The 15491-nt window shown below is 52.1% G+C and overlaps 5 protein-coding genes across 5 annotated transcripts; 2 read left to right on the top strand and 3 right to left on the bottom strand.

Annotated features, from left to right (window-relative positions):
• Positions 1–141: 141 nt before the first annotated feature.
• BO85DRAFT_372877 (uncharacterized protein) lies at positions 142–885 on the bottom strand (the record flags this gene model as incomplete). Its single annotated transcript, XM_025656059.1, has 2 exons — positions 142–660; positions 721–885. 2 exons carry the CDS (start codon positions 883–885, stop codon positions 142–144), a joined length of 684 nt encoding a protein of 227 aa, XP_025515186.1.
• Positions 886–3539: 2654 nt separating this feature from the next.
• Positions 3540–4986, top strand: BO85DRAFT_36840 (undecaprenyl diphosphate synthase family protein). Its single transcript, XM_025655866.1, has 2 exons — positions 3540–3925; positions 4006–4986. Exons 1-2 carry the CDS (start codon positions 3701–3703, stop codon positions 4975–4977), a joined length of 1197 nt encoding a protein of 398 aa, XP_025515187.1. The 5' UTR covers positions 3540–3700; the 3' UTR covers positions 4978–4986.
• Positions 4987–5380: 394 nt separating this feature from the next.
• lys9 (saccharopine dehydrogenase (NADP+, L-glutamate-forming)) lies at positions 5381–7711 on the top strand. The gene is made up of 7 exons (XM_025660280.1): positions 5381–5500; positions 5601–5654; positions 5748–6034; positions 6102–6140; positions 6203–6257; positions 6324–7093; positions 7177–7711. The coding sequence occupies exons 1-7, from the start codon at positions 5455–5457 to the stop codon at positions 7270–7272; spliced, it is 1347 nt and encodes a 448-aa protein (XP_025515188.1). The 5' UTR covers positions 5381–5454; the 3' UTR covers positions 7273–7711.
• A 52-nt stretch (positions 7712–7763) lies between these two features.
• BO85DRAFT_373265 (AHA1 family protein) lies at positions 7764–8993 on the bottom strand (the record flags this gene model as incomplete). The annotated part of the gene is made up of 3 exons (XM_025656072.1): positions 7764–8558; positions 8624–8706; positions 8771–8993. 3 exons carry the CDS (start codon positions 8991–8993, stop codon positions 7764–7766), a joined length of 1101 nt encoding a protein of 366 aa, XP_025515189.1.
• A 747-nt stretch (positions 8994–9740) lies between these two features.
• BO85DRAFT_449987 (uncharacterized protein) lies at positions 9741–14233 on the bottom strand. Its single transcript, XM_025660281.1, has 2 exons — positions 13592–14233; positions 9741–13442 (listed from the first exon to the last, which is right to left on the bottom strand). Exons 1-2 carry the CDS (start codon positions 13740–13742, stop codon positions 9931–9933), a joined length of 3663 nt encoding a protein of 1220 aa, XP_025515190.1. The 5' UTR covers positions 13743–14233; the 3' UTR covers positions 9741–9930.
• Positions 14234–15491: the final 1258 nt, after the last annotated feature.

The raw sequence follows: 15491 nt of genomic DNA on the forward strand, positions 1-15491 counted from the left end.
ACAATAAAATTCCAAGTAGTATACAGAAAAAACGGATTAAGAGGCCGCTTGGGCTTGAGGCTACCGCCGGAATATGTGTGTAGGAAATTGGAGACTATCTAGTCATGGAAGAAAGCATTGGATACGGCACCCGTCCTGGCTTCAACTGGCTCGACGCAGTCTCTCCTCGAGCGCTTCCGCCACACTCTGCTGCTGCACCTCTTCATAATCCGGTGGTGGCTCCATCGGCTCCGATCCCGCCTCTGGCCCTGTGTGTTGAGACTGTGGGCTTACAGGTTGCTGTGCGGTACTGTGGTCTGCTGCGGTTGTGCCACCCGATGGGCCGGTGTACGCAGGTAGCTCGTCGAGGTGGATTGCAGACATGTCAACATTCCGGGCGCCTCGACTGCTCGCCTGCGTATTCTCGACAGCCTGTTGTAGACGCTCTTTGATTCTTTCGAAATTGTTGTGGAAATCAAACGCCCCTCCCTCTTTGAATGTCACTTTGAGCTGCACAGCAGGCAACGACGCAGGGATGCCTCCTCCAGATACCGGTTGGACTAGCGCCAACCATGCATTGGGCCCAAAGAATGGTGCAGTGACATGGGCGTCATGGACATTGAGTAATGGTGTGGAAAACGATTGAAACTCTTTCGTTTGTTGCGCGGGAATGTAGACGATCTGACATGATTATGTTAACGAGAGCCTGTCAGATGATAGGGTCCAAAAGCAAGACAGTACCCTCTGATTTGTCAGGTAGACTCGACCGGCGCTGCTTTGCATGGAAAAAGAATCCTTGCTGGCGCTAGAGCCTAGGGGTTGCAGAGACAGCGTTGTCCGCGGAGGAGAGGCGAACAACTGATGCTCATTGGGTAGTCGAACAAAGCCTTCGGGGCCTTGCAGCATCACCCAGCTGTTGTATTGGGTATTTATTAGCATAGTTTCTTCGGGCGTGCTATCCCCATTCTGGGTTGAAACAAGTATACAACGCAGGTCTTCTGACTGATAAGTGTGCATGCTAGGGTGTCATGGGATGATGCGAGAGAGACAAGGGAGAAGGAAGTTGATCCATCTGATACAGCATAACAGAGATAACAAATCAGAGGTGATGAATCGAGGAAGAAAAACCATGGAGACTGAGTGCATGCAGAGCGATAATAAGAGTAACTCAACTGGGCATGGTGGGGAACATCTACATACTTGATCGACATCTTGTCAAAGCCACGATCGAGAACGTGGTCTGTGTGGCTGAGTGCAGACTGCGCCGGGATGCAGGCTAGATATTGTAGGATTCAGATAGTATATCGTTCGAGGATGAGTTATTGGAGGGATGGATTCAGAGTGCAGAATGAAGAGAGGGCAGTATTGGCTGAAACAACCCAACCAATGAGTAGCACCAGGGTCCAGTTTCAGGTAAGACGATCCAGGGATGATTGGCGGGACGGAAATGATGAGAATTCTCCAAGGGTTGGTGAATGGTTTTCCGATCGCTGATAGAGCGATCCCAGACAAAAAGAATGTCAGATGTGGTATTCTAGATTCCACTTCGTTGATGGCGGCGAAGCACCCGAAAGTGGCACTGATGGGACGTGAGGCGATAGTAGCTAGTAGCTGTAACGGACCACTTCGTATAATGGCAAAATGTGTTGAGTGATATCTTTTCTTCTAGTTGTGTGGTAATGGTATTCGATGGAGCAACACACCTCCTAGAGGTTTTTAACGATGCCCAGGAATTTCTGAAGGAAAGCAAGCCAGTGAAGCCCGAAGGCGGGAGACGAAGCAGTCCGCGGGGCGGCCGTCAGGCGGGGAAGCTTTTCCAACTCTCCAACTCCTTACACTCAAGGTGTCTCGGTTCGAGCGGCTGGCCAGTTCGGACTTCTCTTCAACATGTCGGACATACAGAAGGAGCCTTCATATTGGCGCCGAATCTATCCAGAGAGGTTTGGGAACGCAAAAGGATTCGAACATCCAAATTGCAATCCTTATTAGGCCAAATTCGGCTTCCTTCTTTCCGGCCTTATCTTATTCTTACCATGGATGAACTAACTAGGGACTACTGCGTCCACTACTCGCATACTTCCTGTGCCCCCTCGCCCGGAAACCCAATCATTCCCGCATGCGATATAGTGCCTTAATTACAATTGGTTGAATGGCAGAGTGGATGTCAGTCTAGCAATTAAGTACCCAACAGGATGATTAAGCTAACACAGAGTTCATTTCTGTGGATGGAAGCCTGCATACTCTACCCTGGTGTCGACGTCCACGGACCTCAAAAGTCGATAATTTGCAGCAATTCTATCATTACGCTCATGCAGGATTCAGGGATATGGACATGTATCATGGAATCAAAGCAGTATTAGCGATCTCGTTTGCTAGGTAGATAACACGGACCTCTCGTGTCTCCAGAGGCGGAAGACTAATCGGTGGTTGGACGCATGGACACTATCGGCACGGTCAGATATAGTTGAATAGCTAGCTAGCCAACTCTTCGGAGATATTGTTCCTTGGACTAAGCAACTTAACAGTTCTGCACCAACTCTTTGTGTATGACCTGAGATAGACCTACGATCCCAGGGGTTTCGAATAAACTACGCACTCCCCAGCAACAACTATTCGCCAACAATCCTATCAGGCAACATGGAATGACTCGACATTCTGTGGAATCCCCTACCAAGTCCAACCATATTGAAGGAGCTTGACTGACTCCTTGCATCAGAATGGTAACAGTCAAAAGACGAGGATGGGTGGCGCTAATGTACGAAGCTAATCTGGACCCAGAGGGCTGTCCTCGAACAGAAGATGATAAGGACGAAAGCCACCCATGCCTATTGCCAGAATTATTTCGATTCAGCCATGACCATTGAAATACAATTCTCTCCTGGAATGTATCTGCCAGCGTGGCTGTCATGCAAGTTCACAGAGCGATGGTAGGTGCTTGTTTTGGTTGAAGCTTGTCTGTCAGCTGACAAGCAAAAGTGGCTGCATGTGGCCCAGGGGAATTTTGTCGCTGTGCAGTTTCAACACCATCTCTCTACAAAAGCTTCTCCGACGACATTCTCTTTCCTGCCTGTTCGGGGAGGTTCAGGATTGCCGGTGAGGCAGCAAAAGGCATCCTCAGGCATGGCCCGGGCCAGGCTGGGGAGCAGCTCGAAGGCCGCGGTTACGTTGAGAGCTGTTATTGGGTCTTTACACGTGGAGAAAACCGTCCGATCAAAGTCACGGCCGACCCACCCCGTCTTCCATCCAGGTTACGTTTCCCCCTTCTGCGCTATTTCCTTTGCCTCTTCGCTCGTTGTCACCGCTTTCTGCGACTTCAATTCCCTCGTGGTTCATTTTGTGGTATTCCGTCACTCCTTGAGGGTCCGCCGAACCGACGATCCCCGTTACGCCCCCGGGTGACGATCGAACGCGAACAAAAAAAGAACAGTGTAGCCTGATGAGCACGGCCCTACCGGGCACATCTCCAAGCTTACATTACCCTTACTACACCTCTGGTGGCCGTCATCTCTTTCATATCTGCTCTCCAGTTCACTAGGGTGTGGCTGCTTGGGTCCACTTGTCCGAATATCGAGATACTGCCTGCTGCATCGCCCCTGCACTACACGGACGCCCCCCGTCTTGCATCGTGAAACCTCCGCTTCTCTCGCAGCCTTCCACAAACCAGCCCTTTTCGACTCGGAAAAGCTTGTCATACTCTGAAATATACGCATAATCATTCAATATGTCGACATCGATACACTTGTCGAGGTTCCGGAAATGGCTCCTTGCTTCGCCGCCAATCGAGTTTGCCATTGGGCAACTTCGGGACCTCTTGGTTGGAGCAATCCGACAGGGTCCCGTTCCACAACACATTGCGTTTGTCATGGATGGTAACCGGAGGTTTGCCCGAACGCACGGGATTGAAACGGTGGAAGGACACAACATGGGGTTTGAGGCTTTAGCAAGGGTGAGTCCGATGGAGTTCGGTTCATAGAGAACTTCCGTCTTCCGCCAGTGTCAGCTGCTAACTTATACCGTGGTTTTAAGATTCTCGAAGTCTGTTACAAGAGCGGCGTTAAAGTGGTTACAATCTACGCCTTCAGCATCGAAAACTTCAAACGCTCCAAGTTCGAGGTGGATGCATTGATGGAGATGGCCAGGGTGAAGTTGTCGCAGATGGCTCAGCATGGCGAGATCCTCGATCGCTATGGGGCCAAGGTGCGGATATTGGGTCGGCTGGACTTGCTCCGGCCGGATGTTCTCGCTGCAGTGAACCGGGCCGTGGAAATGACCAGCAACAACGGTGACTGCGTATTGAACATCTGTTTCCCGTATACGTCGCGCGATGAGATTACCACGGCTGTCCGGGATACCGTGGCCGAGTACAGCCAGCCCCTTCCGTCGACTCGTCCGTCGTCTATCTCCTCGAGGACACCCTTTTCCGAATCCCACATTACACAAAACATTCGAGCACAGACGCAGGTTTCGAAAGGGGAAGAGGTACCGAGTGACTCGGAAGCGGCATCAGAGTCATCAGGAGACGGCGAAACGACGAAGCACAAGACACCGAACGGAGTCTATGAAAACGGATCTTCGTTTTCTTCCTCGTCGACTCTCCACCTGGCCGGGCAACAAGATGCTGCCAATGGGAAATTACCAGCAGCAGAGCCCGCCGTTGGGAAGGAGAGCCTTGTCTTTATGTCCCCCGAGACGATTACGCGCCAGACGTTGTCAGAGCATTTATTCACCCATGACAATCCTCCTCTAGATCTGCTGGTCCGGACGTCTGGAGTTGAGCGTCTTAGTGACTTCATGCTTTGGCAATGCCACGAGGATACGGAGATTGTCTTCCTCGACGTTCTATGGCCGGAATTTGACCTTTGGCAGTTCCTGCCCGTGATGCTGAGATGGCAGCGTCGAATCTCCAAGTCAAAGAAGAACCCGGATGCGGAGGGCAACTTTGACGGCGATACGTCTGACTCTGCGGAGGAAAGTAATGGCAAGGTCAAAGACCTGTAGATTGTTATGTTCACTTTTTCATCTTTTCTCTGTTGTTGTATACATGGACTGGGTTATCGTCCTGGCATCGATCATTGGGAGTTTTGGAGTCATCCTTGGGAGCATTGACAAATATTCCCCCCATCCTGTCATCCATCTAGAATTTATAGCACTCACTGAGCTGCAAGCTGAAAGAAAAGGGTTCCATGATGAGCATATAGATGCAGACATTGCACATAATCTATAGTTATATACTCTACGGGACAGCATCTCCACCTCGGGGAATCACGGATCATGTAAAATAATCAGATAAAATAGAGTGTCCGCTATCGCAGCCTCCGATACCGCATCCGACCAAGTGGGCAGCCACACGTGACTCACACTGGCGGGGGAATCGAAGCAACCACTCGCAACACTGACTCAACTCTGTTTCCTCTCCTGATATTGTTTTCTTCCTGTTTTCCAATCTAATACCCTGATATCTTCCCAATTGCCATCATGCCTGTCGCCGGTTCCAAGGTTCTCCTGTTGGGCTCGGGCTTCGGTATGTCTCCCATCTCTCTTCCACTCTCCCCCGCCGATTCGGACCCCGCATTGGGGGTTCAATTGATGGACTCCTTCCCACTGACTCAATGTCTCGATAGTCACGAAGCCCACCGTTGAGGTTCTCAGCAAGGCCGACGTTAACGTCACTGTTGGTACGTACAGCTCAGTTGATAGAGTTCCTCTATATCCAAACCCTATCCAGTAGCATCGAACATAGCTGACCATCGTCTACTATACCCCAACAGCCTGCAGAACCCTCGAGAGTGCTCAGAAGCTCTGCGAAGGCTTCAAGAACACCAAGGCCATCTCCCTCGATGTCACCGATGATGCTGCTCTCGACAAGGCTCTGGAGCAGGTTGACCTCGCCATCTCCCTAATCCCCTACACCTTCCATGCCAATGTCATCAAGTCCGCCATCCGCACCAAGAAGCACGTCGTCACCACCTCCTACGTCTCCCCCGCCATGATGGAGCTGGATGAGGAGTGCAAGAAGGCCGGCATCACCGTCATGAACGAGATCGGTCTGGACCCTGTATGTCTACCTATCCACATCATCCCCATATCATACGATACATTGAACTAACCCCACCTCCAAACAGGGTATTGACCACCTCTACGCTGTTAAGACCATCTCCGAGGTACGTCCAGAATCACCCACCCTATCACCACCACTTCACCCATCTCTAATCCACCCCCTTAGGTCCACGCCGAAGGTGGCAAGATCACCTCTTTCCTCAGCTACTGCGGTGGCCTCCGTAAGTCATCCCCCCCGCCCCCAAAAACGTCACAACCAAACCCCCCATCCTAACCCCCTCGACCAGCCGCCCCCGAATGCTCCAACAACCCCCTTGGCTACAAGTTCAGCTGGTCCAGCCGCGGTGTCCTCCTTGCTCTCCGCAACGCCGCCAAGTTCTACAAGGACGGCCAAGAATTCAGCGTCGCCGGTCCCGACCTGATGGCCACCGCTAAGCCCTACTTCATCTACCCTGGCTTCGCCTTCGTCGCCTACCCCAACCGCGACTCCTGCCCCTACCGTGAGCGCTACAACATCCCCGAAGCCCAGACTGTCGTCCGCGGCACCCTCCGCTACCAGGGCTTCCCCGAGATGATCAAGGTTCTGGTTGACATCGGCTTCCTGTCCGACGAGGGCCGCGAGTACCTCAACAGCCCCATTGCCTGGAAGGAGGCCACGAAGCAGATCCTCGGCGCCACCTCCTCCGCCGAGAAGGACCTCGAGTGGGCGATCGCCTCCAAGACGGCCTTCGCTAACAACGATGACCGCGACCGCATCATCTCCGGTCTTCGCTGGATCGGCCTCTTCAGTGACGAGCAGATCACCCCCCGTGGTAACCCGCTCGATACTCTCTGCGCTACGCTCGAGAAGAAGATGCAGTATGAGGAGGGTGAGCGTGATCTTGTCATGTTGCAGCACAAGTTCGAGATCGAGCACAAGGATGGTCAGAAGGAGACTCGTACTTCCACTCTTTGCGAGTACGGTGTGCCCGGTGGGTACTCGGCTATGGCTAAGACTGTTGGTGTGCCTTGTGGTGTCGCTGTTAAGTTGGTCTTGGATGGTACTATTAACCAGAAGGTATGGTGGTTCCTTCCCCTTATGTACTTGGCGTTGGTTGAGTTGATTGTTGGATGGTTTGCTAATCGTTGTTGCTATCATAGGGTGTTGTTGCTCCCATGACCATGGACATCTGCGCTCCTCTGATCAAGACCCTCAAGGAGGACTACGGCATTGAGATGATTGAGAAGACTCTGTAAAGAGTATCTCTTCTCTTATAAATTCTCTTCAATGATGATATATTAACGACTTGGGAGATGGGTGTTAGAGAAAACAAAATAGGGTAGATCAAAAATTCAGATCGGGTTTGATGAAGCAGTATTTCTTAGAACAGTAGTGTTATGTATATGTAACAGTTACCAGAAGTGTAGAAGTGCAAAGTGTAGTGTCTTCTTCCTATCGTGATTTGTCTCATCTACTAATATGTTCATGGTCTGTCTATCGTGCATTCGTTGGACGCATACCCCCAATTTGCTTGGAGGGGAGGAGTTTTAGATCAGGTCAGGTGAGGTAAGGATGAGTCGGCGCAAGATTGCCTGTCCCAGAAACACAGTTTGTCAAGAAACCAAAAAGCAGTTCGCTACCCCCGTCTTCTACAGGACGCGTGGATGTAGACAGGATCCGTTGTCGCCCTCATACCCCCCAAGTGCTGAATTTAGATCATGATATGGTCATGGTTTCGCGGATGCGCTCAGAGAATAGTGCCAAACCTATACCGAGAAGAAGAAAAACAACCATCAGCAACTGTCTCCAAGAAAACGAAGATCTGGCAAGCCATTGTGAGGAAGCAATTGGCTAATAGGCAAAGCAAGGGGATTTGAACATACCCGAAAGTCTGCTTGATGCTGCGGACGTAGTAGACATCCCAGTTTTGCTTGGTGACATCCTCCTGACCAACAGGGACGCCGGTCCAGGTCACGCGCATCTGAGTGACGCCGTCGACATCGTTCTGGTCGAACTTGATCTCCAGCGTGCTGAAGTGACCCGCGGGCCACTGGGCAAGACGCCACTTCTGCTCAATCAAGGTGGGGGCCTTAAGCTTGGTGTACTCGCCGGTGACGTTTCCGTCGAAGATGGCGAACTTTCCGCCCACCTGAGCGCCCTCAAACTGGCGAGGGGGCCCGCGAGTGAAAGCAGCAATGCGCTGGGGGTCGGTGAAGGTGTTGTACAGCTCCTCAGCCGTGGTGCGGAACTCGTCCGAAGCGGTCACGGTAGTAGTGTTGACCGAGACCTTCTCGGCGGTGGTAGTGGTGGTGGTTGTAGGGGCAGAGGATTCCTTCTTGGAAGTCTGAGGGTGGTACTTGGGAGCAGCAAATCCGCTGGAAGGGTTGACGCCAGGAGCGTGTTGGAGGTCCTTGCCGTGCTCAGCAATGAGAGCGGGACCAAACTTGCCCAAAGCCTGTCTGAGTTGAGGAACGAGCTTGGAGCGAACCAGGTCCTTCACGGCCTGCTTGGAAGGAGAATCCGAGTAGTTTTCAATCTCAAACTAAAGAGCCATGTGGTCAATTGGCTGGACAGCTATGGAGATACGAGGGGCTAAAGGGAACATACGACGTACTCATCTTCCTCGGTGTCATGGGCAACCTCGGGGATGGTGATCTTTCCACTAACGGACTCATCGTCCGTAGTCTTACCTGTCAAAGGTCTTAGTGGTGTGCCCTGAACAGAGAGAAACACTATCATTGCTTAATTACGAACCTTCATACTCGAGCTGTACTTTGACATCGAACAAGGTGATGACCTTGCCCTTTCTCTGACTGACGTCTACATCGCCATCCATGCTCAGCAGGTTGGAGATCTTGGCAGAGGCTCCATTCTCCTCCACGGAGAGGACGGAGAGGTTCTCCTTAAGGTAGTCCTTGGCCCAGCCGGAGGCATCCTTGTTCACCCAGTGCCAGTTGTTGGGGTTGTGAAGAACCATGATGGTGGTAGTTTATTTTATTATCAATTGGTCTAAGGATCTCGATGGAAAGAAAAGCTGCTCTATTGCGGGGCTGAACTTCGCCAGTGGGTCAATTTGTTTAGCGAGTCCGTGTCTTTTTTCTTCTTCCTTCTTTCGCCAAAAAAGCTGTTGTGTTCTGCATCGCACACAGAATATTAGCATTTATTCATGGCCATAAAGTAGTGCGATAATGTTCAAATATGAGTGGAGGCATCGTTTCAGGATCCGGATAGCGTTTCCCGGACCGCAAGCTACTCAGCATGGAAGATGAATTCGTAAAAACATCCCCGTCTGACTGGTGCCAGCTATGAGTTCTCATCATTCGATGGACAGCCCTCTCCGAGACAAGAGTCCCTTCCTTATAGAGGAGAAGAACCAGGTCAAGATTGGGAGGGAGTGAAGTGTGCAGAATTGGGCAGAAAAAATTCAGTGGCAACTTACAGTCACAGAAAAAACCGTCTCACTCTAAAGACGCTGGAGCAAAGACAGATCAATCAAGTCCCAGGTGGCAATGGGAGAGTAGGAGCAAAGAGGGATGGTACCGTGGGAGCGGAGGGGGAGGGGAGAAGCCCGTATTAAATAAGACTACGAGTTGGTTTGGAGAAGGGAAAGGCAAAAGGGGAAAAAGTTCGAGGATCCGGAAGGAAACCTCTAGAAGCCGCATGGGTCACGTGGTTACCCGTCCGGTCATCGGCGCGGAGGAACAATCTTACCAGGATATCTCCGTTTATTCACTCAATAATCAAGTGGATTCGCAGCTGCAAACGAATGTGGGTATCTTCTAGCGACACAGTAATCAAATCACTCAATCAGGAAACAACAGTGAACAAGACCGCAGAAATCGACAAAGAAGTAAACTCTTGATAGCCCCTCGTCAGTCATCATTCGTGAACCAATAACAACTTGCTTCCATTTATCATGCCTGCTCCAATTGCTCTAAATCCTCCCATCCATCTTCAACCATTAGCTGCTCTTTCACTCGTTCGCGTAGACGCTGGATCCCACTTCCCAGGGCTTCCGCCCACTGGCCCTCCACGGTAGCTACTTTGTCTTTCAGATCGCTTGTCAATGTGCGCTCTTCATCCGTACGGGTTTCCTGCATTTCCTGCTGCACCTTGCCCTCGGACTCGCCCAAGCGGATTCGTTCTGCCTCCATAAGGTTGCAGCTGGCCCTCATAACAGCGGACTTGACCTCGTGCAGTAGGCAGAAAAGATTAATCTGCGACTCGATGTATTGGTAACTGGATTTTTCCGCGTGAGATACGAGCGTATATAGGTACTGCAGCGGATGTGCCCGGTAACTCGGATTCTCGTCGTATTCGTTGGCCGGAATCTGCACAGTAAAGCCGCGGAGCTTCTCAGGGATCTGTTGCACCAACTCTGACAGCGACGGTGCAATATCCCAGAACGCCGACAGCTGTATCTCCACCCCTCGCGCTACATTGCCCTCGACCACATCTAAAAAGGATTCGAGACGTGCTAGGGCATTGGCCTCGTACTCCACTCGGCGATCCAAGGCGTCCTTGACAAAGAACTCATTGGTCTCGCGTACTTTGTCCTCGTTGGATGCTTGTTTATAGGGTAGTAGGACCACCGCTCTGTACTTTTCGTCGCGCTCGCTGATCAGATCGAATACCTCGCGGTGCAATTGCTCGCGCGCTTCAAACAACCATTTGAGTTGTGTGAGCTTCTCCAGGAGCTCTGGCTTCTCATCACCTTCTTCCTGGGTTTGATCTGGGGTCTCGGATCGCGCGTCGTCAAACAGCCTGCCACGTAGCTCGTCAATGCAAGCAGTAGCCCTGTCAACCCTGTCTGCAAGAATCGCTCGCATTGGCTTAAAAACCGTTTCTTGGTACGTATCCAGCCCGCCCTTGATCAAATCTCTTTCGAGTTGGTTCTCCTCCACAATTAATGCGGCTTCTGCTTCCGCCGCTTCTGCGAATGTGATACTGCCTTGTTGGATTTGACTCTGGATATTGGCCTTGAACTGCCGCCGTCCTTCTTGGATTCGTGCCTGGTGATCTTGGAACAGCCCATCCATCTCGGTTTGGTGCCGCTGCCTGGTGGTCTTGATCTCCGACAAGTCTGTAATTGATCGCACCAACGTCCGATAAGTCACGAGGTCGGGGTGGCTGTTGTTGACTGCGGGATAGTGTCTGGGATACGGCGGCGGTAAGGTGATCAGTCTCGAGACATCCATCCTCTGCACTTCTTCAAGCCGCCTAGTAGATCCAAGGCGGAGATTGTTGGAGTAGTCTGCTGGGGTAGACTCCTCGTGCCACCCAACCTTTTCGGGGGGGTATTCATCTGGACCATATGCAGCGTACTGGTTTCCTCCATTGTGCGCGCCGGCATTCCCTGTGTCAGACGAGCCTTGACTTTCCTCCCATAGCAGGGCCCCACGTGATAATCCCATATATTTGGTCTCCCTCTTTGACCTTTGCACTCTTCGTTCTCCCCCTTCACTGCTGGATCCAGTTTTGGACTCCCACCATCGACTAGGCGCCCGTCCCCTCGAGCTCATCTCGTCATTGCTCAACCCAAGACTTGCAATTGGCGAGAGGCATGGTTGGTAATTATTCCACCAGGCCGATTCAGGACGTACCTGGGGTATACTTAGCTTAGGTGCCGTAGGATTAGACGCCCTCCTAGAAGATGGACCTGGTACTACTTGGCTATTCTGTGGCACCGGCGCTGGTTTGGGAGGGCAGACAAACAATTTACGGCGTACACTGTCAACATCATAAGAATCCAGATCCCATACTTTAGCATACTTCTCACGCCGGATCTGGGACTCAGAGATGATGAAGTCGGCGAACAACTGCAATGCCTCTTTCTCGTCCAGCGTGCCGGCCTCCTTCTCGATGAATTCCCGATGTCTCTGTATAGCGTTCCGGACAAATTCGTCATCGCGGTTAACGACAGAATCGAGAGAGGGATTCTGTTGGGCCGACACGCGACGTGGGGCTAGGGGTGACACTGCAGTCACCGGCTCGTTAGGAAGGTGTAGTATATGTGAGACAGGTCGTTCTTCCTTGGAGCCAGGCCGAGACGGTGTCGTTTCTGACCCGGATTGCAGAGGGGGCGTTGGCAGGGCTTTGGGTGGTAGTGCTGGCGATGTACGCTTAGCAAATGCAGATGACCTTTCTGTGCCTGGTGAAAACGGCGGCGTCTGCGCAAACCGCGAGGTTGAGGTTGGCGCTTGAGGACTCGGCTCAGGCTTGGGGGTGGAACAAGACCGGTTCGAAAATAGACCCCCAGAAGATGCTCTAGATCGTGATGTAATCTGCGGTCCATCAGAAGATATACTGCGAGTGCTGAGAGGTGCGGCTTTGGCCGAGGCCGGGTTTCTGCCGTTGTCCGTATCCACGCTCGATTCTCCCAAAACTAAGTTGGAGGGTTTCAATTGTTCGAGAGCCTCAGCCCAGGGGTTGCTGCTCATGGAGACAGCACTGAGGCTATCAAGCACTTGGCTTTGCCTGTTCCGGCGTTCAATCCTCCTTTCTCGGATGCCTTTAGCATTTGGGTCTTTGATAGCTGGGCTGCGAAACAGACCACCACTATTGGGATTATGACTTGCGCGAGACGACTCGAGAGATTCCGGGCCGCTCATATTGGTTGTAGTTGCCGTGTCAATGGTTAGTGGTTGTCTGTCTGCTCTGGGTTTAACATCGATTGTTTCATCGACCCATCCAGCTGGTGTTGGCGGAATGCTATCTAAACTTGTGCCTAAAGCGGGAGGCGGCCGTGCCCTGCCACTCCTAGCAGGGCCTTGCGAGTTCCGGGATGACGACGAGTCAGAGAGACCATTCACACTCTGTGACCTTGCGGCCGGTGGCGGTCCTGGTGGGGGTGGAGGAAGGGGCATTCCCGGTTCCCAACTACTTCCCGGAGGGGATCGGGCTCCAGACTGACTATGAGCTCTTGATGAACTCGCACTGTTGACGGCCGGTCCAGCAGATACGGCCCTTCTCGCAGCTGGAGGCCGATCCGTTTCAAAGGGTTGAGTGGGCTGAAGCATGTTGCTATCGTCGCTCAATTGTGTCGAGTGGAGATTATCAGGCGAGACCACAATGTGCGGCCCTGGCCCTGCCATAACTGGTGCGGGTTCTCGATAGGTCTCTGACCTATTCTGGGATGAAGACCTAGATGAAAGGCCTGGTGGCAGCGGCGGAGGTGGTGGTAGCGAGACACGTCGATTGTGGCTCGACTCACTTCCCACGAACATCGACAGAGGGCGAGTACGGGGAAGGCGGCGCTGTCGATACTCTGAGGGGGCATCCCCACCTGCACGCACCGCTCCATTATATGAGGAGCTCATACTGGGTGACGTGGAGCCCCTTGAGGATGTATTCTGACTGACATTTTCTCTCTGATGTTGCTGGCTTGGTGGAGAGTATGGTGGTGGAGGCGGCGACAAAGATACATCTACAAAGTCACATTAGGTTCGATTCCTGGTCACCGACGTGCAGCAAGCTAGACATTCCCAAGACTACAAATGGTAAAGGAGTATAAGAGTATCAGGGAGTCAGGGAAGGGGGGGGGGGAGGGAACAGAAGAAAACAAATATGACAGACCTGAGTGTGGTCCTGTTGACCGTGGCTGAGAGACGATCCGCAGCATGTTATTCGGTGGTGTATATGTAGCTTGGCCAGCATTCATCGAACCAGTTCCCACTGGGCCCCAATCCTGAGGATTGTAAGGCACATTGTATTGTCTAGAAGCCATTGGTGACGATCCGATTGCCGCTCCTCCAGGCGAGCCTACGGCGGGAGACTGGCCTTGCGTGAAAGGACTAGACAGTGAAGTCGACGAAAGAGGGGTGGAACTGTAGCCCGAACCCAGCGCGAGTCCAAGCCCTTGGAATTGGTGACCACCCAACGATGTTGTCAGAGGAGGGGGCTGTACAGCATGCTCTCGACGACTAGGAGACGGCTGATTGCTGGAGGTAAGAGGTGTCGGCCAGCCGCTGTAAGAATAAGGACCAGACGGCGGCTCGTCGCCAGCATTGCCCGACGATCGCCCGCTATAAAGAGGCCGTGATCAGTACCTTGCAGCGTTGCGAGACAGACAGACACGAGAACAAGTCGAGGACCACAGCGTGTGAGAAAAGCTGGGCGCACCTATTCATACTAACGGAAGGATGCAGGGCCAACCGAACACGGAGCCATGGCTGAAGGCTGAGGGCTGGAAAAGCAGGAGGGGAGATTAGATTGTGCCAACACGGACGAGCGATTGAGAAGGAGCCAGAGGGCTGAAGCGCAGACCGATTTCTATTCTTTGCAACAACCTCTGGTCCAACCAGGTGTGGAGGAGGCTTGCAGGCCCAGACGGGCCAGTCGGTACGTATCAACCGTTTCGACGAGCATCGTGGGTTTCGATCGACTGACCAGGGAGGGCCAGCAAGATGTGTGCTAGTCTGCTAGAGTCCCTCTAAGGATTTTAAAAATAGCACAAGAGCCAACAAGCAGCGGGCGGGGATGAGGAAGGGGGGATTGCAGGTCTTGACTCTTCAGAGAACTAGTGCATCCCGCGAGATGCAGCCTGGCCGGTTTGATCACAGGCGGCGTGGATGCTGGCGCTTAAGTTGTCCGTCCGCGCCTTCTCACAGGCTCGTTGCCCTCCGTACTCGCCTTCGCCCAGACCCTGTTCCAACAAACCAGCATCGCTGTCACATTGGTCTATGACGAAGATGGTCAAGACTAGCAAGGCCTAGCAGTAGTCCAGACATGCCACGGGGTCTGCGATAGGGCGAAAGGTTTGTCCGTGGGCAAATCGGGCGCGCCATGACAGGGGCACGGGACGCCGTCGCCTCAGGCCATGAGCGCCTACACAGAAGACCAGGACATTACAGGGTTATCGATACAGATAGATGCAAGTACAGCCAGGGATTGATTCTTATTATAGTAGCTATGAATTCAGACTACTGCAAGCTAAAGATCCCGGCTGAAAGAACATGCCAGCATGTTGTACGACTCTTGTCCCGCATGGACAGGGTCATTGCCCCTAAACGATTGGAGCATGTCGATCCAAGACAAAGCCTATAATATTACTGAAGTCATGTCAGCAAAGACTCCACACATTATGTGCAACGAAAACAATCATAATGAGAAAGGTGCATATCAGATCCAATGCCCTGTCACAGGCGGTGGTCATCAAGGTTAAATATTTATGTTGACCGTCGTGATAAAATAGTAGTAAATCATCATTTGAACGAGGGGAGTGGGAGTTGCGAAAGAGTGTATACTCACGTTTTACGCATAATGTTGAGCTCTTCGCTGGCAATGAAACTACTGATAACTACCACGCTGGTCAGTCACCATAGACGTGCGAGGTTGAAGATGATGTATTGACAACATGTTGACTGATCAGTCATGACGATTGTCGTCCCGGTCGGCAAAGCCAACTTGGACATATGCTTGTCTTTATTTTGTGTCGTTTCATCATTGTACGATGTGGGCCAGACGGAGAATAGAG

This window comes from Aspergillus piperis (assembly GCF_003184755.1).
Source record: "Aspergillus piperis CBS 112811 unplaced genomic scaffold BO85scaffold_10, whole genome shotgun sequence".
Taxonomy (NCBI): Eukaryota; Fungi; Ascomycota; class Eurotiomycetes; order Eurotiales; family Aspergillaceae; genus Aspergillus; species Aspergillus piperis.